Genomic DNA, 21,540 nt, shown 5'->3' with positions numbered 1-21,540 from the left:
GTCATTCTTTTATAGACAAAATAAGAAGGGCTGTACAATTACATGGCTTAGTGTGATTTAATTAAAGTATCTACACAGCATGTTTCTGAGTGAAGCGTGGCACTTTGTTTTTTTACACACGAGCAACTCATGAGCCATTGTTTACAGTGTCTCAAGAGCAGCTCAGTTCACAGTAAATGCTGCTACACAAACTCATCTCCGCGTTTGGGAACATAACATCTGCCAACCATCTTCCCCAACTTGTAATGAAATCTTTAGAAGCATTTATGTTTGCCCACAAAAGAGAAACCTGAGTTTTTGTGCCAAAATAACAGCTTGATGGTTTGAAATTAATGTTTGAAATTATATGTAAAAATCCATAATTATTAGTAGTTTATACAGTTGTACTGTAAATTATTATTATTAATATTATTATATTTTTCTTAACTACTTGATTTTTTTATTTTGCAGTGGAACATCACAATAGTAATATTTATTTTTATCCTTAATAATAAATTTAATAATCATCATCAGTATAAAAATAATAATTATTAATAAAGATAAAATAATAATAATAATTATTATTATTTTATAGTCACATTATGCACCCTTACAGTCAAGCACAGCAAACCTGGAGCTTTCCAAAAAAAAAAAAAAAAAAAAATCAAACAATCAATCAAAATTGTAATTTAAGAAGATTTGCTATTGGATTCTCAAAAATCATGCAGCCCTAATAATAAGGTGCAGTTACTCTGATGCACACTGCAGAAGAGACGATTACAGCGTAACATAATCTGATCTGATGATAAACCCACTCTCTAGTGCAGATTTAAGATTGACCCTGATGCCCTGTTTAGGGTTTCTTTGCAGTTTATCCGTATTAAATCCTAAGCTACATGTTAGCTTCATATACACTGTCACTGAGCAGTATGATGTGTAGAAGACAGAGATATATTCAATTCAGATCATATCAGACACAGATATTAAACATGGTTGGAGGTGGTTGACATCCTTGTGATGATATAGACTGCCACACACAACCCTGTACACACAGCAAAGGGAATTTACCCTTGATGCACAATGACAACAAAATGACAAAAAAAACAATGTTGATCACAAATTCGAGCACGAATTAAGTCTCATTGTGCACACTGACAAATGCTAAAAGTTTAGGTGACTACAGGTCTGGTTTTCATGCCTGACCGTGTGTGCTAGAGTATATCAGCCCGCTGACACTGCTGCCCTGCAGTGCAGACATCACAGGCTGAGCAACACAAAAAAAGACATCCGTCACCCTAAACCAGCAGGACCACAGCTGCCCAGATAGACACAGCCCGGACTGCTTTGTTTACAGTCTGTAGACAGACCCCAAACCCAGGCTGTGCCTCAAAACCTAATGGGCTAGCTATCAAGACAACATTTTGAGGGCATTTTTGATGCCAAAAATCTCTGCATATCTTTGCATCCTATAAGCATGTTATAGGACATTGCTACTAAATCAGTTAATGCATCTAGGAAGTCCAAAAATGCTGTTTAGGTAGGCATCTCATTAGGTTTTGAGACACAGTCCTTTCTATGAGTGTGTCATAGGAAGTTGCAACAATATATAATATTGGAATGCATCTGAAGCCTAAAAATGCTCTACTGAGCTGTCTATCTACAAAGCATGTTTGGGTCAATGCAACTATGATGCTGTTTATGTAGGCAGTTCACATCTCATTGGACATTGCAACCAAATTTACTAAAGTGAAATACATCAATGTGGAAGTTTTTGAGACAGCCCAAATCAACATATCTTTATATGAGAGGCATTACTATCACATTTAATTAAGAAACAGTTTTAATACAGCAAATCCTTTCTATGAGGTTGTCACAGGACATTTCCTGTAAATGTAATACAACTGCATTGTTCAAGGATTTTAAGGGTATGACCGTGATGGTCAAATGTATGAAATCCCTTTAAGTTCCTGTCACTATCCGCAGCAGATCTGATCATATTCAGCTGTCAGCACAGGTTATCAGCCTTGGAAAAACGGATGAACGAGTCTGAATGGGCAGTAATTGTGACCAAGCAAAGCAAATGTTTAGCAAACTCCTTTAAAAGCAACATTTATAGTTTCTAAAATCACCTTAAGCATGTGTTTCGTCAAAACACATCAACATTATGAGAAAACGACGCAGTATTTCTCACATAACATGCCTCGGTGTTTCTGAGGTAACGTTAAGTGGCTAGCAAGCTAACGTTAGCTGCAGAACAGTTTACACTCTGAGGACCCTCTTCACCTCCTAAAATCGGATTTTATCGATGATATCCTCCGTGTATGGTCAGTAATCAGTGCTGTACCTCGAGTTTTAATCCGTATGACTGTAACATGTGTGTATAATTGTGTAGTTAAGTAAGAAACAGAATGAAACCTCGGATTTAACGCATCCATCCTTCCATCGTCTCTCACTGACTGACTGAAGCGCGAGACCAACGTAAATTTACGTTACCTTGTTGAAAATCCCTTATGCTCCCGCGTGTGTGAATTCCTCGCAGAAATAAGAGATAAATGTTCTCTAACAACAACAACAGTAATCCAAATGGGTTAAATCCGATGAGAAAACGTTCACATGCCGGCCTAAATCATCCTCGCATTCAGCATCATCCATGTCGTTATTGTGATCCCCGGTGAAGCTGCACAGGCGGAGCGGAGCGGACCGACAGCGGCAGTGCCAGCGCATCCCATCCCATCCCTCTCCGCTCTCAACGCGCTGCTTCACAGGGACCGCCGCTGGCCCGCGTCCAGCAAGCAGCTCCGCACAACACTACTCACACACAAACACACGAACTAGCAGCTCCTCCACACCAAACCCCAACCCTCCTCCTCCTCCTGCTGCTGTTGCTGCCTGCTCCTCTTCCTCCTCCTTTCCCCTCGTGACACCGGAGAGGCTGTGAATGTGATTGAGTAAAACGCGCGCGCGCACACAAGTACAGCCTGACATCATTTTACACCAGTGTTGTAATTGTTACCTAAACTAAAATATTATAATTAATTTTAGTTTACTAAGATAAACCTGAATTAAAATAAAAAAGTAGGCTACCAAATTTACTAAAACTGAAAAATAAATAAAACCCAAACATAAATATTAAATAATAATAAAATGACAAGAGCACATAACAATTCAATTCAATTCAAGTTTATTTGTATAGCGCTTGTTACCAGACAAATCATTGCAAAGCAACTTTACGGAAAAGTAAGTTTCTACAATATTTAATAGTAACTTATCAGTGATGACTCTCAGTTTGTGCGCATACGGCAGAAATGTTCGGAAAAATCAATAAAAAAACGTAAACAAACAGACACTATTAACAGCAATTATGCAATCAAACTTATAGCAAAATGTGGTAGTTCTGTATGTTGTCTCTGTGTTAGAACCATGTAATACCATCACAGTCTAAAACTTAAAATTAAAAGTGAAAATATAAAAATGAAAGCTAATTAAAAATATTAATCAATACTAATAAAATGGCACTGGTTTACACCAGGAATATTCAAGTGTTGCATTTGTCCCAAAACTTACCACTACAAGAGTACTAGTACTACCATATATTTTTCTAGACATATATGGTTTTCTTGGACCTTGAAGTAGAATTTAAATAGGCTATCAGATGGAGATACATGTCCAAAACAGTATCATGTCTGAAAAGCATGGTAGTAGCATTGTGCTCTTGGAATTTCCATGATATCACCACAATATTACCTGATATCTGATATCCTTACTGTCATGTTACTGCCACAGTACTTTTTGTAGAGGTTAAAATAGTATTTGTACTTTTATTTTTGGACATGGTACTATGGTAATGGAATGTTTTGGTTTGAAAGTGTAATACCATCAAATTCATTGAAATACCATGTGGTACAGTGCAAATACCATGTTATATGAATATGGTAACTATTCAGTATGGTATATATCAAAGCATCAAAAGGTATTACCATCTGACACTATGACTGTAAAGGATTTTCTGCACTGTGGAAAAACATTAAAAGTTTTAAAAGAGTGGACAAGAAGGTTGGATGTAATCTCTGAGCTCCTTGGTCTTGTGAAACTGCACACTCACTGACCAATGACTAACAGATCCACATCTGGATTTGCAGTAGAAACACAGCAGAAACATTTGGGAATGGGTTGCACTCTTTCTCTCCCTCTGCCTGACTTCTTCCGCCCCTCCGTTTCTAATTCAGATTTCCCTTCCCGTTTGGTTTGGTTTGGCCAGGGTGAACATAAGAGGGGAAAAGGAGAGAGAAACGTTTGAAAGATGCTTTCAAACTGAACCCAACTGTTAGAGGGAGCTGATTTGTGTGAACTCACACAGACGTCTAACGTTCATTTCACCACAAAGTCAACATTGCAGAGGGCTCAAGAAAACTTTTACAAAAATTAGAAGGTGTTTTCCTTTTAAGGGTCATAGCCTGTATGCATAAATTCTGCATAATGACTCACAAAATCTATTTCTATAATTCTCAGGCCATGACAAAGAATTACATAAAGAATTTTACTTTTTTTTTTAAAAACTCTGGGGATATTTTTATCCCAATCTTAATGTAATACAGCTTGTCAATCTGTGGAAATGTTGTGCAATTCATCCGTTCTGGTTGTCTTGTGCCTTTAGAAACAGTACAAAAGCAAAGACAAAATAATAGAAGGCAACATTTTCTGTCGTCATTTGATATTTTTAGATGACATTTTCCTTCACTCATAAACTAAGCACAACATGTAAAAGTTTACATGTAAAACTATGCAAGTGCATTAATATTTATGTTTAGAAAGTGCACTGCATTATGCACACCATTAATTGAGGTGAGCATTGTTTAGTTTTTTGATTGGTTATCTGTAACTCTGTTTAACCCAGGATTAAAAAAGGACTTAAAAAGAACCCAAGTTTTATAGTGTGAAAAGCCCTTTTTTAAAAGCAGTGCTGTAAAAGTTGCATATCTCTGCACTGGGCCATGATAAAATATGATACAGCACAGAATCATTTCCACAGCCGTTGGTTAAATGATTTTCAGCCTTGCTTTAAAATGTACTTGAACGATGGAGAGAAAGACTGCACTGAGGGTCAGGATTTTCCATCTCTCTTCATCACTCTCTCACGCATACTCATGGGAAGGCCTTTGAAAAGTAATTGAAAAACACTCCAAACATAATGCAATTAGGCTACAGGCTTACATTTCATTATCATCATATTGCTGGTGATGACACCATCAATAAACAAACACAAGCATCTGAGGTCAGATGAGTCTCAATATATTTGTTGGATCTGATGACAGTCCAATCAATCATCTCTGATTTGAATCATTATGCACTCTTACAAAATAAAGGCTCTTTATTGGCATTGATCATGGTACATTTCCATTGCACAAAAGGTTTTTAACAGTAAAAATTTTGACTTTAGATTATTAAAAGGTTCTTTACACACACAAAAAAATTATGGTTCTTAGGAAATGTTCACTGAAAGGTTCTTTGGGGAATCAATATGCTATGGCATCTATGGGACCATGAAGAACTTTTAACATTAATGGAATGGTCATGGTTCTTTAGAATATAAAAATGTTCTTCACACTAAGAAAATAATTTGTATTTTTAATTAAGAACTGTTCACGGAAAGGTTCTTTGGAGAACATAATGGCGGTAGCGCAAGGTAACCGAAAACCATAACATCCCGGCTGTTCGCTGCTGATTTTTGACACTCAGCCACAGCGGAAACACCACTGTCCAATTTAAACAGTCCCTCGTGATCTCTCTGCACTCTCTAATACATATTTTAACTTCATTTATTGGCTCCTTCCTCTGGGCACAGGTCCGAACAGTGTCACAAAAGCCTGTTGTTTAAAACAGGGAGAGTGTGTGTATTTCTGTGTGTGGATGGAGGGGAACATTTGCACTAAAGGAAACCCTTGATACTGTGGGGGCGTTTCAGAATAAATGAGAATGTCCAGGCTCACACGACTGCGATTAGGGAGAGAGAAGTTCTAAAAAAAAACTTCTGAAAGACCAATCCCGCCCATGTCTACCACACCAAAGCACACAATTTGTTTAATATGTACCATCTTTTGTGTCTAAAGCAACCAGAAGAGTAAAAGACGAAGAGATTGCGATGTTCTCTGAGAAAATGAAAGGCTGAAATTTCCTTTAAAACTTATAAAAATATGGGAAACTGACTTCTCTTGCCTTCTCTGGCTTTCTCAATAAAGGAAATGTGGCTCTGGTTAGGAGTCTCTGAGTTTGGTTATTTCTGTCTCACTGCCTCATGCTCAGAGACAAAGCAGGGTGTATGTGTGTGTATATTTTGAGGGGTTTGTTATTTTTCGGAAGGCGGTCACAAAGATTACCCTTCTCCTTCTGCAGACATGAGGACAGGTTGAATGGCTGACATAAACCAAATTGGATGGATGAAGGACTGAATGCTATTTGTGTGTGTGTATGTGTTTTGAGGTTGTGGCTGTATGTGGCCAATAATGTTGGAACTAGATTTAAACAGAGCTGACCTATAATTGAATCAAGATGGAGTTCATCTCTTGTCCTTGCTGCCCACATTCACACACAGACTTTCATTTTCATCTAGAAAAAAAAGCAACATACACACTACCTTTCAAAAATATGGGTTACTTTTATTCGGCAAAGAGAGTGAAGCCTTTTTAATTGTAAAAATAATTAGAAATGTTTCTTGAGCAACAAATCAGCATATTAGATTGATTGCTGAATAATCACGTAGCACTGAAGACTGGAGTAATGATGCTAAAAATTCAGATTTGCGTCATGGAAAAAAATACATTTTAAAATATATTCAAGAAGAAAACAGTTATTTTAACTTGTAATAATATTTCACAATATTACAGTTTTTTTTCTGTATTTTTGATCAAATAAATGCAGTCTTGGTGAGCATAAGAGACTTTAAAAAATGTTTTGAATTATAGTGCATACAGGATTATAGGACATTATAAGAGACATTATTAAAGGGAAAGTTCATCCATAAATGAAAATTTGCTCACCATTTCCTGATCCTCACATTGCTCTAATCATAAATGGGTTAATGTCTTCAATGGAACTCATTAAGAGAAATTTTGATGACACAAACGTATACTGTAAATACAGGCTATAAATCTCCTCTCTCTCTCTCTATATATATATATCATATCATAACCTTTTACCATTTTATTTTCCTTTTCAAATCTTGATGGCTCAATCTATGTTTTCAGTCTCAAAATTTCTCTATTTCAATCCATGGAAGAAGGATAATCATATGACTCATATGTCTATATATTCGTAAAAATGAACTACTGTTAATCTCTTTTTGCTGCAGTCATAAAATCCACTGGGATAATAAACACAAAAACAGTCAACACCAAACCGTAGACTCTTTCATGTGCCATGTTCTCATCATCTCCAGCTCAGGGGCTGGGGGTGGACAAGCCACAGGGCTTTGGTGGGGTTCAGTTTTTAGGGTGTAGGATGTTGCCTGTTGGTGGGGTTGTTTCTTTAATGAATAATCTTAGTGGTTACAAACCTACTTTAAATCACATCAAAGATCACCCACAGTCTCTGCAATGGTCCCTGGGTGAGCTTGTGCTTGTGTTGATACCAAATTTGAGTAATTCTATATGCAGAATCTTCACGAATCCAGGTGTGAGTGTGGTTAACAGCAGAAATGTATGGTATTTTCCTTATGGGAGAGCCGTGGATGTATTAGCTGTGGGTCATAAAAGAGTTTCAGATCTTTAAAGGGATTAAAGGAGTAATTGTGCACCATAAAAGAGTTATCCAACAACATTTTTGGGATGGACACCAAAGCACCTGTGTCTGTACAGGTGTGTACTATTAGACTACTGAGGATCATATCTGCGCTCAGATGTATGTGAGAATGTTACTGAATTGTCTAAAGAGACCTGTAACTTCTCAGTATATAGAAGCCAGTACAGAAAAGGGGGCCATATGCACAAAGAGACCGGGAATGACTCTTTTTGTGCCTCATGTCAGTGCATGTGTGTGTTATGAGAGAAGAAAATGTGTTTCCAGTTAAATCCATGGAAAAAAAGCAACACACACCCACATGCGAGCACTTCAAATGTGTGTGAGATCTCTCCTGCTGAAATTTCACTGCATAGCTTTACTCCCACCTGGCCTGTATACTACACACACACACAACCTACTAAAACAAAAGACACAAACAAACAAACACAACCACACACACAAAAAAAACACACCACAAACAAATAAAATAAACAAGACAAAATGGGACAAATAAATAAGATAAACAAGACCAGATAAACAACACTTGAATCTACTGGAACATATTCATCTACAGTATCATTTGAAGTTTTCCATGGTTTCTATGTGATTGTAAAGGTTTCTGTGTTAAAAGCTGAGTCATTCTGTTCTCATGTCTTTTTAAATATTGATTGAAGGTTGAACTACTGAATGCAAATCCATCTCTGGCAAACAGAAACTGACCCTGCTGTGAATGCATACAAAAGAGAAAGAGATGCTTAGAAAGAAATTGTATCTAGATAAATATGTACTTGATAAGTATGAATCTAACAAGAAAATTGTTACAGTATTTAGTGCTACAGTTGTATTCACACAGTAGTGATGGTAGCGTGACATGCTTTTTAAAGTGGATTTTAAAGTGATTTTTTTTGTATGTTACATCACTCCGTCAGTATGTGGCAATAAGTGAAAACTCTTTGAAAAACGTCATTGAATAATTAAATCAAAAACACAGATTCATTCATCAAGTGACTGTGTTTATGAATGATTCAATTAATCATTGACTCAACGATTTGTTTAAAAAATGCTGAATCATTCAGGAACTGATCAAGGGACTTTCTTTGAGTGAGTCAGTGAATAATAAATGTTATTCACTAATTATAATTAATGTTTGAAAATGCTAATTTATTCAGGAATAAATACAATTTCTATCTCTGAGTGATTCGATAAAAAAATCACTCAAATGATTCATTCAAATACACTGATTCATTCAGAAAATAATCAAATGATTGTTTTTATAAGTGACTGAATTATGAGTGATTCAATGAATCTGTATGAATTTGTTTGAAAATGCTGATTCAGTTATTCAATGAATCATTCACTCAACTGATTCATTTAAACTGATTCATTCAGGATTGTTTAAAACCAATTTCAACATTGCCTTTTTAATTTTTGTTATTTTTGTGGCCGCATCTTATTTTTTTAATTTATTGGAATATTTTTTAATTATTACATTGTCACACTGCAGGACTAAATAGAAAGCTAAAATGAAACAAAAATGGTGGAAAAAAACCCCCAACCCATTTTCTGCCAGGCGAACATGAACATATAGGCTAGAGTTATGATTTGTCATGCAGAAATTAGCTGAGCCAAAAAAACAAAAAACCTCTCTATCTGTTATGTTCAATGAAGTAAAAGCTTTCAGAAAAGTGTGCTATAATTGTCACTAGTCATAAAGGACAGAAAAAGTGTGTGAGTCTGTGCGTAACCTGAACAGATTGCTGACTCAGGAACTGTGTAAATCAATAAATGAGATCTCCTATCACATGACTATGTGTGTCTTTCATTGTGCGCATGTCAGCAGAATCCTATCTCTGACAGTGTGAAAGTATGTGTGTGTGACCCAGAACATAAACCTCAGTGAGTTTATGAGTCAGTAGAGCAGCAGAAACGATCCCTCACACACATCACAAGACAGAGAGAGCTTAAAGCATCACTTACAGCAATGGAGTCTGTTCCTCCTCCAGCCTCTTACACATTCTGACCACAGACCACATCACTGCTCTCACCATATACGGCTACTCTGTACACTCATCTTCACAGGCCGTGTAAGTTTGTGTGTGCTTAATAAAGAGCTCTCCGGGGAATGATGATCCATTATAGAGGAAACCTTATCTAGGAGAGGTCTTAAAGGAATAGTTCACTCCAAAAATGAAAATTCTGTATCAATTTACCCTCATGTTGTTCTATTATTGTCTGTGGCATTAAAAAGGAGATGTTAGACAGGAAGATCATGATGCTCTTTTCCATATTAACAGTTACAGATGCTTTCAAAGTCCAAACATGATCAAAAACATTATATGAAGTGCAGCGGAGTGGGAGATTTTTGGTAAATAATATGTGAATTTAGCCTGTTCCTCAAATATTTCTACTTTTTATGAAGTGTAGACTACTTTTAGGATACTTTCAGAGTGTACAGTATTGAAATGAGTGTGAGTAAACAATGACATAGTTTAACATTTTGGATGAACTATAATTGAAAAAACGGTCTCTCTATTTCCATCAGTCACTCTCAGATTCGTTGAGCTGTTTTCTCATGGTGTGTTTTAGAGAAATGCTTTCATGCCGCACCGTTGGATATTTCTGTATGAGTGAACATCTTTAGTTGGTCAAGCATTCTTGGGATTTTGGAGAAACTAGAGCAATTTGGAGTTTGTTGATAAAAGAGTGAGTGAAGGAGCATTCTGGGCCACACACACATCTGCAGTTTATTAAACTGAAATAGATCTGTGTATGGACTTGGATATAATGGACCCCCCAAGATAAACCCACACACACACTACACTCTGCACTGAAAAATGATTTTATTCCACCCAAGACTGAACTGCCTATTTAGACAGTCCATTTCAAAAATAGAAACATTATGCTGTCTTATGAAAATATACTGCAAACTAAGTAAAGATAAAAAATATATATAATAATAATCTTGTGGATGCACCAGAATTACATTTTTGGCCAATATGATAAATATATTCATGTTATAGCCAATAACTGACATATGGTCAATATTAAAATTCTAAACAATTTTGTCTAAATAAATAAAAAATTAAACATTAATCAACTGCAATTTGAATTAAAATCACAATTACAATTGCAATTTGATTTAAAATCACAATTACAATTGCAATTCTACAAATTTATTCAATTCTACTGAATTTAGGCATCACAAAACTATAATGTACTAGGGCTAATAATGTTAACTAAAACTATAAAATCATTTTTGGTAACTGAAATAAATTAACTAGATAAGTGTAAGTACTAACATTACTATAACTATAACTAAAACTGAAAAAAATGAGCTAAATAGAAATAGTCAAAAACCCAATTAATAAAAATGACAAACTTTATTAAAACTTATCAATTTAAAAGTGAATTTCTCACACATACAGTCACAAGTACATCATTGTGTGTCTCTGTCATAGTACACTAAGTGGGCAGATTCCACATATCTGTTTCTCTCCCACTGTTACGCACTCATTTACAATGAAAAAAGTGTAAATCAATCACTTTGACCGAGCCACTGCCCATCTCAATGGTTTCTCGCCAAAGCTGTGAGTATGTTCAGATCAGTTATGAGAACTGAGCCCTGATTAGCTGAATCTCTGATTGGCTGTGTTTTGCAGGCACTGCAGACATGATGAACTTCATGACCCATCACACAGTCTAACCAATACACAGAATATCAAACAGAAAGAAAGGAAATGAGCGGGACAGCTAACTTCATACAGTAGCAGAAGAGAACTAGATCTGGACTCTGCTATTCTTTAATATTAGGGCCTTTTGCACCACGGGAACCTTTTCATAGTACCAGAAGTAATTGTGGAACTACCCACTTTTTGGTGTTTTTGCACCACCGGAACTTGCCTTTTTCGAGAACCAAATTAGCTCCTATTTAGAAGCAGGCTCTAACCAGCACAACTGGTACTACCCGTGATGTAAGTATACATTGATTAGCCAAACGTGTACGAAAATGCCCTCACCCGCCATGATTTAAAAAGCCGTGTAAACATACTGTAAACATTGTGTCAACTCATTTCATGATGATGAACAGCGATAGATGGACGGATGCTGAAGTGCAGGCACTTGTAGCAAATGTAGCACTGCCAGTTGTCGTCGGAGAATTTTTGTCGTCCTCTCCATTCTTTCAATCTCTTTACGTATACGTTGACATTCCATGTCCATTATTGTGAAACCCGCGAGACACAACAAAAAAAGCTCCGATCACAGCGTCCTCCATCCTCCTGTTGTAAACGTTCTTTTATTTGTTTTCGTCGCTGTCGACTGGCTTAAGTCACTTCTTAGTACACACTGTCGGTGCGAATGCAACCCTTTAAATAGTACTGAAAAAAAGTTAGTGCAAAATCGTCCCAGTACTTTAGTACTGTACATTTAGTTCTGGAACTAAAGCGGTGTGAAAGGCCCAATTGAGAACTACTTTTAGAACTTTATTTTATCATTATCTTTATAGTTGTCCTTGCCGTATACAGGCCATTTAGACTGTGTGTATCTTATCAAGGCTAGATATGCAAATTAGCCTTGGGTAACCTGCCAAAACGTCTAGCTGTATAAACACACACACACACACACCCCTCTTCAATCCTTGTTTACAATTCAAATACTAATATATCTGCATTTCAGCCTTCTCTTGACGCACTGATTTCACCATTAGTCACATGTATCACCATAGTAACAGAACGTGGGTCCAGGTGCATTTATCTCTTAATTCCTGACTGGCACTAAATCAAATCTCATCTCAGCACACCTGTCACGTCTAGAACGCCTTCCTGGAAGCTGCGTAAGTAAGATCTGGAATTCCTCAGAGCCAAGAGATCCTGCTTTAGACTACAAATATCATATGTTTATATTACTTGCTTTCTGTGCATCATAATCATACTATGGTTATGTTTTGAAACATAATATAACCCTAGCCAAACATGAACACACTGTAGTGAGTAGTATGTATGTATATTCTGCACAGTATGCAAGATTTCTGTCTGCAATCCCCTGATGGTCTATTATATTTGGCAAATATGCAGTATAGAACTAGATCACACTGTGCTGGATAAGTATAACACACTGTAATATGCTCAACTTGATATTACATTTTCAGTGTGACAAATTAATATAAACTGTGATTTTGAACATCCCTTATTTATTGACACAGATTAAGTGTCTTCGGTTTAGGCTGAAGCAGGGTTAGAATGTGTTTTCATGATATATTAAAACAGCCTAATGATGTGTTGAATCAGGTCATAGGTCACAGAGGATGATGTGGGAGTTTCTAACTGTAATTAGGGCAATTTTTCTGGAATGTGCCAGTTTGGCCAAAGTGCCATCTCTGAATATGTCAGCTTGTCAAGGCTCATGGCAGAGGTCAGCCGAATTCTTCATAATTTCAACAGAAAGTTATTTAAGAATCTCTTCCCCCTCACCCACCAACAAAACAGGACTATTCTAGGGGTCAAAGGTCAGCCGTGTGATCTAATAGAAATGTAAAAATTTGAAAAATTCTGAAATTCTCTCTTAAAAATTTGTATTTTTGTATAGGAAGGACACATTAAACTGATGTATTGATGTAAAAAAACTAGCACGGTTTCACAAAAATACTAAACACAACTGTTTAATATTAACAGCATAATCAGAAATATTTGTTAAATAGCAAATCAGCCTATTAGAAGGATTTCTGAAGGATCATGTGACACTGAAGACTGGAGTAATGATGCTGAAAATTCACAGGAATAATCACAGGAATAAAATTACATTTTAAAATTTTGAAATAGTAATAGTATATTGAAATTATTTATTTTAACTTACAGTTATTTTAAATTGTAATATTTTTCATTTCACTTCTTAAATTAAAATCCACCTTCCTTATGATTAAAATAATCTTTCTACAATAAGCTATACAAACTTCACATAAATTGTGATTCCATTCACAGGTATTCATAAAGCTATATTTCTGAAAGTCATCAGCGATAATGAAATACATATCTTTGTGCAGAAAAATCAAATACATATCACATAAAACAAACTACATATCAAAAAAACAAAAAACAAAGCAAAATAAAAAAAAAAAAATAAATTATTCACAAATGCAAAAAAAAGAACTGACATTAATTCAGCTAGCAATTTAAATTAGAGAACCTCATCCAAAGGCAGCTACAATACTAATACTTAAATCTTAATTTCTTAATTTCAGACATCCATCAATTTAGGGATGCACTGATCTGAACTTTTCATGGCAGATTCCAAAACTGATTTTCAATGCATGTTATTTAAGCAAAACAAGAAAGAATGAAAATATGAGTACATGAAGAATATGGTTAGTTGCTTTATTAGCCTATATTTTGATCTAAATTAGACTGTATAATTTCAAAACCTGAAGCAAAAACAGAATGGTCTGACTTTAGCTTTGTGAAATTAGGCTACATAAAAAAAAAACAAAAAAAACATACCAAACAGCAGATGGGCTGAATGAAAATGCAAATTCACTATCTTTCAGCAGGGGGCACTTAAGGAACAGCAGTGATACATAACTAAGTTAAAATAAAAAAGTTAAAATACTTATGGATGCAGGATGAAAGGAAAATGCCATCTAAACTGTTTCTTAAGACAGTCAGTTCCCCTCAGAGATACATTCACACTTCGCACATTGTGAACAGTGAGCTTGCTCTACCTGCTAATTTATTTTCTCCTATTTGCGTCTCTGGCCTCTGTTAACGCCGTTTACAGACTATGAAAAATAAAACAAAAAAACGATTTTTGGTAGATGGTCGATCTGTGCATCTCTTCTCAAAATCAAATATTAAACTGATTTTATTTTGGTGTTTTGCCAGCAAATAAATAAATGTGTTGCATGTTTCAGAGTGAAGCGCTGCGTGTCATGGGCTGCACTCGAACACATTGAAAACTGCGGCCCATAGGTATTTTTATTGAATTAAATCACAACCTTCGCGATATGACTAAGTCATTAAGCCATAATGCGATATTGATTATATTTCAATATATAATGCACCCCTAATTAAAATAATATTATATAAAATATGCGACGGGCCGTCCCTGCACACATACACACAGGGAAATCTGACGATTAGAGAACTGCTGGATTGAGGCCAAAGTAATCTGTGTCACTTCACTAAGTCAGTAAAGCATGCTTGAATTACAGTGTGAGAGGAGGCTGTTTCTATTAATCGATATTTATGCTATACTGCTATTACTGAATATGACTCATGAAATCTGACTATTCATGGAAAAATTACATCCTTGGATTTAACTTCCTCTCAGTGTCAACTACATCAGTTTATATTCCGGTATGTGTGATAGCAAAGCATATTCACACGTGGTATGTAATACACTTTTCTTACCCACATGAAAAAAAAAGCTTTAGCAACTGCATACAACACCCTGGAAACCAACCAAAAGCCTGTGTAAGCAGTGGGGGGCGGGGGGTATTGGTTGAACTCAAAGCTCAAAGCTCAAGCCGGGCAATTGTACAGCAACCAATCAAAACACCTTATCAACTTCATAGCAATGTTCTGGCAACCACTAAAAACACTGTATCTACTGCAAAGCAACATCCTAGCAGCCAATCAAAACACATTTTCAACTGCATAACAATGCCTTACCAATCAAAACACATTATCAAGTGCATAGCAACACCCTGGCAACCACTCAAAACACATTATCAAATTTGCCCATTGGCCTCTGACCATCATGGCCTCCTAACCATCCCCATACCTGCTAATTGGCTTCACCTCTCCACCAATAAGCTGGTGTGTGGTGGTCATTCTGGCACCATATGGCTGCCGTCGCATCATCCAGGTGGTTGCTGCACACTGGTGGTGGTTGAGGAGATTCCCCTTCTATGTAAAGCGCTTTGAGTGCCCAGAAAAGCTCTATATAAATGTAAGGAATTATTATTATTATGAATTATTATTAACTGCATGGCAACATCCTAGCAACCAGCCAAAACACCTTATCAACTGCATAGCAATACACACTGGTAACTACCTACAGCTTTAGGCTACGTCTACACTAATCTAGATAAATTTGAAAATGGTATTTTCATCTAAAAAAAACGCTCTGTGTCCACACTATTGTTTCCAGTTGTTTCCCAAAAGTTGGTCATCCACACTGAAACAACTGAAAACCTTTTCATCCCTGTACTGCGCATGAATAAAACTTAAGACGCATTGACCTGCGTCATTTCCATCTGGCGTTTATTTACTTTCCGGCTCTTTGAAACGTTGCGGCAATATGTCGAGGAAAAGCACAGAGTTTTTTTAAATGGACCGACAGTGAGGTGAAGTTGCTGCTGCGAGCAACACAGGAGTATAAAGTTGCAAAAGCGAGCGAGAATATAGACGGGGAGACGTGCTAAAACAAATACGCTGAAATATTGGACCGCTTCAAAGAACAGTAACGGAGAGCATCCAAAACAACTGCTGTACAATGTCGTCCACCATTTTAGCTGATTTGGTCACATGACTGCATCACATGACTAAAAATGTGTCATCGTTTTCGAAATCCTCCGTTTTCACAGTCCACACTGCGACACGAAAACAGCGTTTTCAAATTTATCTACTTTGGAGAGCGTTTTCAAAAAGATACGTTTTCGTTGCCTAAAAACACCATCTCAGTGTGGACGGAAGGCCAAAACGGAGAGAACAATATGAGTTTTTAAACGAAAACGTATTAGTGGACATTTTTACAAGTTTTTCCTTCTGTTTTTACAAAAATCTCGGTCCACATGAAAACGCAAACGCATGCTATGATGCACTGTCAAGAGCATGCCAAACCAACAGGTATCGACATAATCTCAACCGTAAAGCCATGTTGGACAAACAGAAAACAGAAAAAATTCCCATTACACAAACAAAACACTGAAATACTCCAACTTCACAAAAAAATGACTCTGGTTTCGCTGTCTACACGAAAACACTGCAACTGGAGTTTTTGAAAATCTTCACCCTGGCAAGCGTCTTCAAAAATGTTTGGTTTCAGTGACCTGGTGCTGCGTTTGCATGTGGACGAACGGCCAAACCGCGTAGAAAAAGCTGCAGTTTTAAAAATAATCACGTTCATGTGGACAGGACCTTAGAGATCCAGAAAGAGATCTGCAACCAAATTCAAAGATCCTAAAATACTATGCATTTCTTAAACATTCTTTCAAGAACAAATGATCTGAGTAAAGCTGTCCTCATTCGTTTCACACCTCTATACACCTACTGTATGTCAACTTTCTCATATGAGTCCTTTTTATTTCTCTTAAGGATTTATAGAGATTTTAAGCTGCTACTTTAAATCAAACATAATTGAGAACTCCTGTAAATCTCCTGAGGCATGAAAGAGCAATAAATAAAGGGGACTCTGGGAAACCGGTTTCATCACCTTCTTTTGGTTAAATCCATTTTCAGCATCTGCCTTGCCCATTTGCATTTTTGAATCATAACAAACAGTTAACGTTTCTTGCAGTTGCAGGCTCCCACATGCTCACAAATAGCATCTGCAGCCTAAACGTCTGAAATTATAAGGCACTCAATCACACAATCACCCTTTCAGCATCTCCGACACGCACATAAACACACTCAGCATCAGCATGATAACACCACTTCCAAATGAAGCCCTGAAATCACCACCGAAGAATGTGCAAAGGGATTAACACACATTATGTTCTGGGAAAATACCATTGTGAATAAATACAGCTGTGGTGTATCAGTGTGTGTGTTTGGTTGCGTCTGATGTGATGTTTAGAGCATTCCAGTTTGGAATGAGACAAGGCCGAACAGCTCCAGAAGGCTCTTAAATTTTCCCTCTCTATCACAGTGAGACAGGAAGGATCCTGGAGCAGCACGGCCCATTTACCTGCTCCCCAGCTGGGAAACAAACTGACGGATTGTGGACCGAAGGAAGAAACGGACTGAGAATTATAGATGTGTGTAATCCAGACTTGTGCTCTCCACAGAGTTTGAAGTGGAAGAGTCCATTCATCAGCAGCTGCAAGGGTGGGACTTTGCCATCGAACAGGAGAAAATGGTATTTCCCTCAAATTCAAACCATGTCGCTTAATAAGAAGGGGGAAAACACTGCAGGAAAGAGCGCTGAACATGGTTACGCTGAAATACACACACACACACTGAGACTCAATCTAAGAAAAAGGAAATTCCTGCATGGACCTTTCCCATGGTTCTCAGCACAACATCCCTTACAAAGTAGTGACATGCTGCGGCTCCCGTCAGTGCTGTTATTGTTAACTAAAGCTATCTGAAATAAAATAAAATATTAGATGAAAATAAATAAATAAATAAATAAATAAATAAATTAGAAATGTTGCTTTGGCATCTAACTGGAACAAATTAAAGTACTAAAACTTAAAAAAAAAAAATATTAAGACTAAAACTAAAATGGTAATAAAAATTAAAGCTAAATAAGAATATAAAAAATTAATAAAAAGACAAAAGTACATGACAAAACCAAAATTAAAAAGAAAACTGAAAATCTACTTTTTACCATGGTAGTAAAAATCATGTACCATTGTGTTTATATGGTACTGCAAGGTACTTCAAAAACACCAAGGTATTACCACCATACATGACCAAAATATCCTTAATCTAATGGGTGTACTATGTGTTGTTGTTTTTTTAAACTAGTGTTTACACTAACAAAAAACTATCAAAAAGTACCATGGCACTACCATGTTTTATTTATTTATTTTTTTAAATATGTACCACACTATTTTAAAATCTGATATTTGTATATTTATTAATTACAGTATTACAATAAATACCAAAGTAGCATGGTAACACCACAGACTTTTTTTATAGTAAGCAACCACGCAGAAAACTAGCAACGTACTAACAATTGAGAACACTTTAACAACTGCATAACAGAGGCCTGCTAACTACCTACAACACCCTAATATCTTGTCAGCTAGTTCTGCACGAATGTGACCACATTGTATTCAGAAATTGCAAACAATTAAGATTGTTAGTGAAGTTCTTTTAGTAAAATGGCATTAACCTGTTCCTTTAACCACCTACTGTAAATTAAAATATGCTTGTCAGAAAAAGTGAGGACATTTTATTGTTTAGTTGTGTATATATCAGAACAGAATATAAAAACTCAACTAGACCAGTTACTATATGCTAAGCACTAAACTAACCTCAGGAGTCTTTGCACTCATTCACTTGTTCTCACAACAACCCCTCTGAGAGACTCACAATTAGCAGCTTAAATGGAACAAAAGCAGCTCTATGGATGTGTATTAAGATTCAAGGATAATGCCTTCACTGAGCCTGATGGACTGCGCTGGGCTTTAAAAGAAAGAGAGAGAGAGACGGAGAGACGTGTTTTTCTGGTAAGTAGAATAAAAGGAAAAAGGGAGAGGGGGGTGAAGGGGTCTCCCAAGGAAATACCTGCTGGATCAAACACTGCTGCCTACAAGGAAAGTGTGTGTGTGTATATAGATGTGGAAAGAATGCGTTAGGAAGCCCCTCCTCATCTCCTGAATGTGCCACAGTGTATGTTCATCATATTTATTAGCCATGCTAAAGCCATTACCATCACACTGTACATGTGTATGTGATTTTATAGACAATAACTGCTTGAATTACACTGCAGACACAGAGAAAACCCTCTGGCCAAACTCAAAGGTCATTTCGGGTGTTCTCTGTGAGATTAGCTCATAGGTTATACAGAGTTGTTGTTTCGTTTTGTAATCTTGAGATTCAATTGGTCATTTTTATGACCACTTTTAACATGAAGAGGGTCAAAAGTCACTTGGCTTTTCATCTGTATGTACTCTTAGAGAAGAAAAAAGATTTGTGTAATTTAAAATAAAAATAATATACATTATTTATCATATAAATCATTAGTGGACATAATATTCCTCTTAAATTACACACAATTTTATAATGTAAATATAATTTAATAATTTGCAATTAAAAGCATTAAAATGTTTCAAACAGCAAGAAAAATATAATAAATATTAATAAACATTTAATACCAATGGTAATTCAAAGCACCCCATGAGAAATGTCTGTAGCTTTATTAATTTCTGTAGGCACCCGGTTATAGAACAGATTTTCACTTTTGCTGTCATTTCTTCAGGTATGTCACAGTGAGATGGAAACTCTGAGATTCAGTCTGTTCTGTTCTGTTCACACAGTAGGAAGGTAGAAGAGACACAGCCTGAATACTGATCTCTCTCTCTCTCATACAGATAGATGGAAGCGTAGACTCCTGCGGAGAGCTGTTTTCATGACCGTGAGACAGTGTGTGACTCAAGCCCTTAGAAACCACCATAGCAACGCCAATGCGTTTTATAGCTCACAACACAACCTGCTTATAGCATGAATTCAAACAGGACGAGAGTTTTACATTTCTTGAGTGAATGTGATTAACACCTGTACATGCAAAACTCACCACCGTGATGTCAAGGTGTTGTTATGCCGTTTCTAAAGAGTTTTTGGTGGTTGCTTACTGGCCCAAATCAGGTGAGTCTCTATAATATTCTGGTCACTACATATGGCTGCAGTCTATCTTTTTACCTGTTTTATTGTTCGTAAGATCAAATTATAAGTTAAATTTAAGGTATTATTCATGCTAGTACAAACAAACTGTGAGACGAATTACACGTGAAAGTACTTAGGATAAGGGGTTTATTTAAATCACTAAGCCTAAGTATGAGCTATAGTGATATAAGCAATAAAATATTATGTACAAATATAAATTATATATATATAAAACAATAAATTAGATTTAGAATAGGAATTAATATTTATTTTATATATTAAAAAAACTGCTTGAAATAATATATTATAAATACTTATATAATATATAAATATATATATTATTATTATTATTATTATTATTCATCATTCAAATATATATTATTATTCATTCATTCAATTAAATCAGATGTAAGATATTATTAAAGTCTGTACAAACAAAGAAAGATTCACATGTTATATAATTCCTCACACTTTTAGTTTCTTAAGGAGGTGGTCATCACCTTCAAATTATTGAAAATCACTGAAAATGACCAAGACTGTTTATACCTGGTAGACGGCACGGACCAGGATGTCAGGAGCTCTGATATGTGTGTGCCTCAATCTTCTTAGGGCAGCCGAGGTCACATCCAATAATGCACTGTGCCTCACACAGATACTATCTCCCAGACTCACAAGCATCGCCTCCATGACTGACAAACACACAGGTACACAGGTGTGTGTTTAATAATCCCCTCTCAGCACAGGTGTGTGTGGGAGAAGACGTCCCCAGGTAATGCTGCTCTCCTTTCTGCGTTCTCCTCTTTCATTTTCTCATCCCTTCTTCCTTTAATCCTCAGAAATGCCCCATGGGAGACTGAGATTGTGACTTCTGTGTGACTCAGATCTCGTCTACCAAATGAATTCGGTCTCACTGGTCTTTCACTGGTCTCTCTCCCTCCAAGGACAAATTCCCAGAATAACAGCTCTTAGTTCGCCCAGCACAAACATTCCCACAAATAGAGCACCACTGGCCCCCCTCTCTCTTTCCCAGTCGTCCTCTCCCTCTTTCTCTCTCCCTCTCCCCTACTTGTTTGTTTGTTTTAAAGCAACAGTTCCAGAGCAGGGCATAGAGGGGTTTTAAGCTTGCATGATGCTCTGAGACGTCCATCTAGGGAAGAGTGAAGGACACTTGACCCTCCCCGCAGGACGGATCCTGATCGGGTTCATCAGCCCTGGGCGACTGAAGAGATACCCAATATGT

The 21,540-nt window shown here is 36.5% G+C and overlaps 1 protein-coding gene across 12 annotated transcripts in view; it reads right to left on the bottom strand.

The window, feature by feature from the left end:
- LOC109065548 (FERM domain-containing protein 4A-like) overlaps positions 1–21,540 on the bottom strand; it is a 137,498-nt gene that overhangs the window by 44,269 nt on the left and 71,689 nt on the right. The window contains exon 1 of one of the 12 annotated variants that reach the window (XM_042775586.1): positions 20,847–21,289. The exons of 5 other annotated variants lie outside the window; for them this stretch is intronic. In XM_042775586.1, coding sequence (XP_042631520.1) covers positions 20,847–20,987 — 141 coding nt within the window. In that variant the 5' untranslated portion in view covers positions 20,988–21,289. Of the gene's footprint in view, positions 1–2,472; positions 2,843–20,846; positions 21,290–21,540 lie in introns of those variants that run through there. 6 more of the 12 variants (XM_042775588.1, XM_042775590.1, XM_042775585.1 and 3 more) reach the window with 6 other exon arrangements.

This window comes from Cyprinus carpio, chromosome A18 (genome assembly GCF_018340385.1).
Source record: "Cyprinus carpio isolate SPL01 chromosome A18, ASM1834038v1, whole genome shotgun sequence".
NCBI classification, from domain to species: Eukaryota; Metazoa; Chordata; class Actinopteri; order Cypriniformes; family Cyprinidae; genus Cyprinus; species Cyprinus carpio.
Note: the sequence above shows the minus strand (reverse complement) of the source record. Positions and strands in the feature narration are given on the sequence as shown.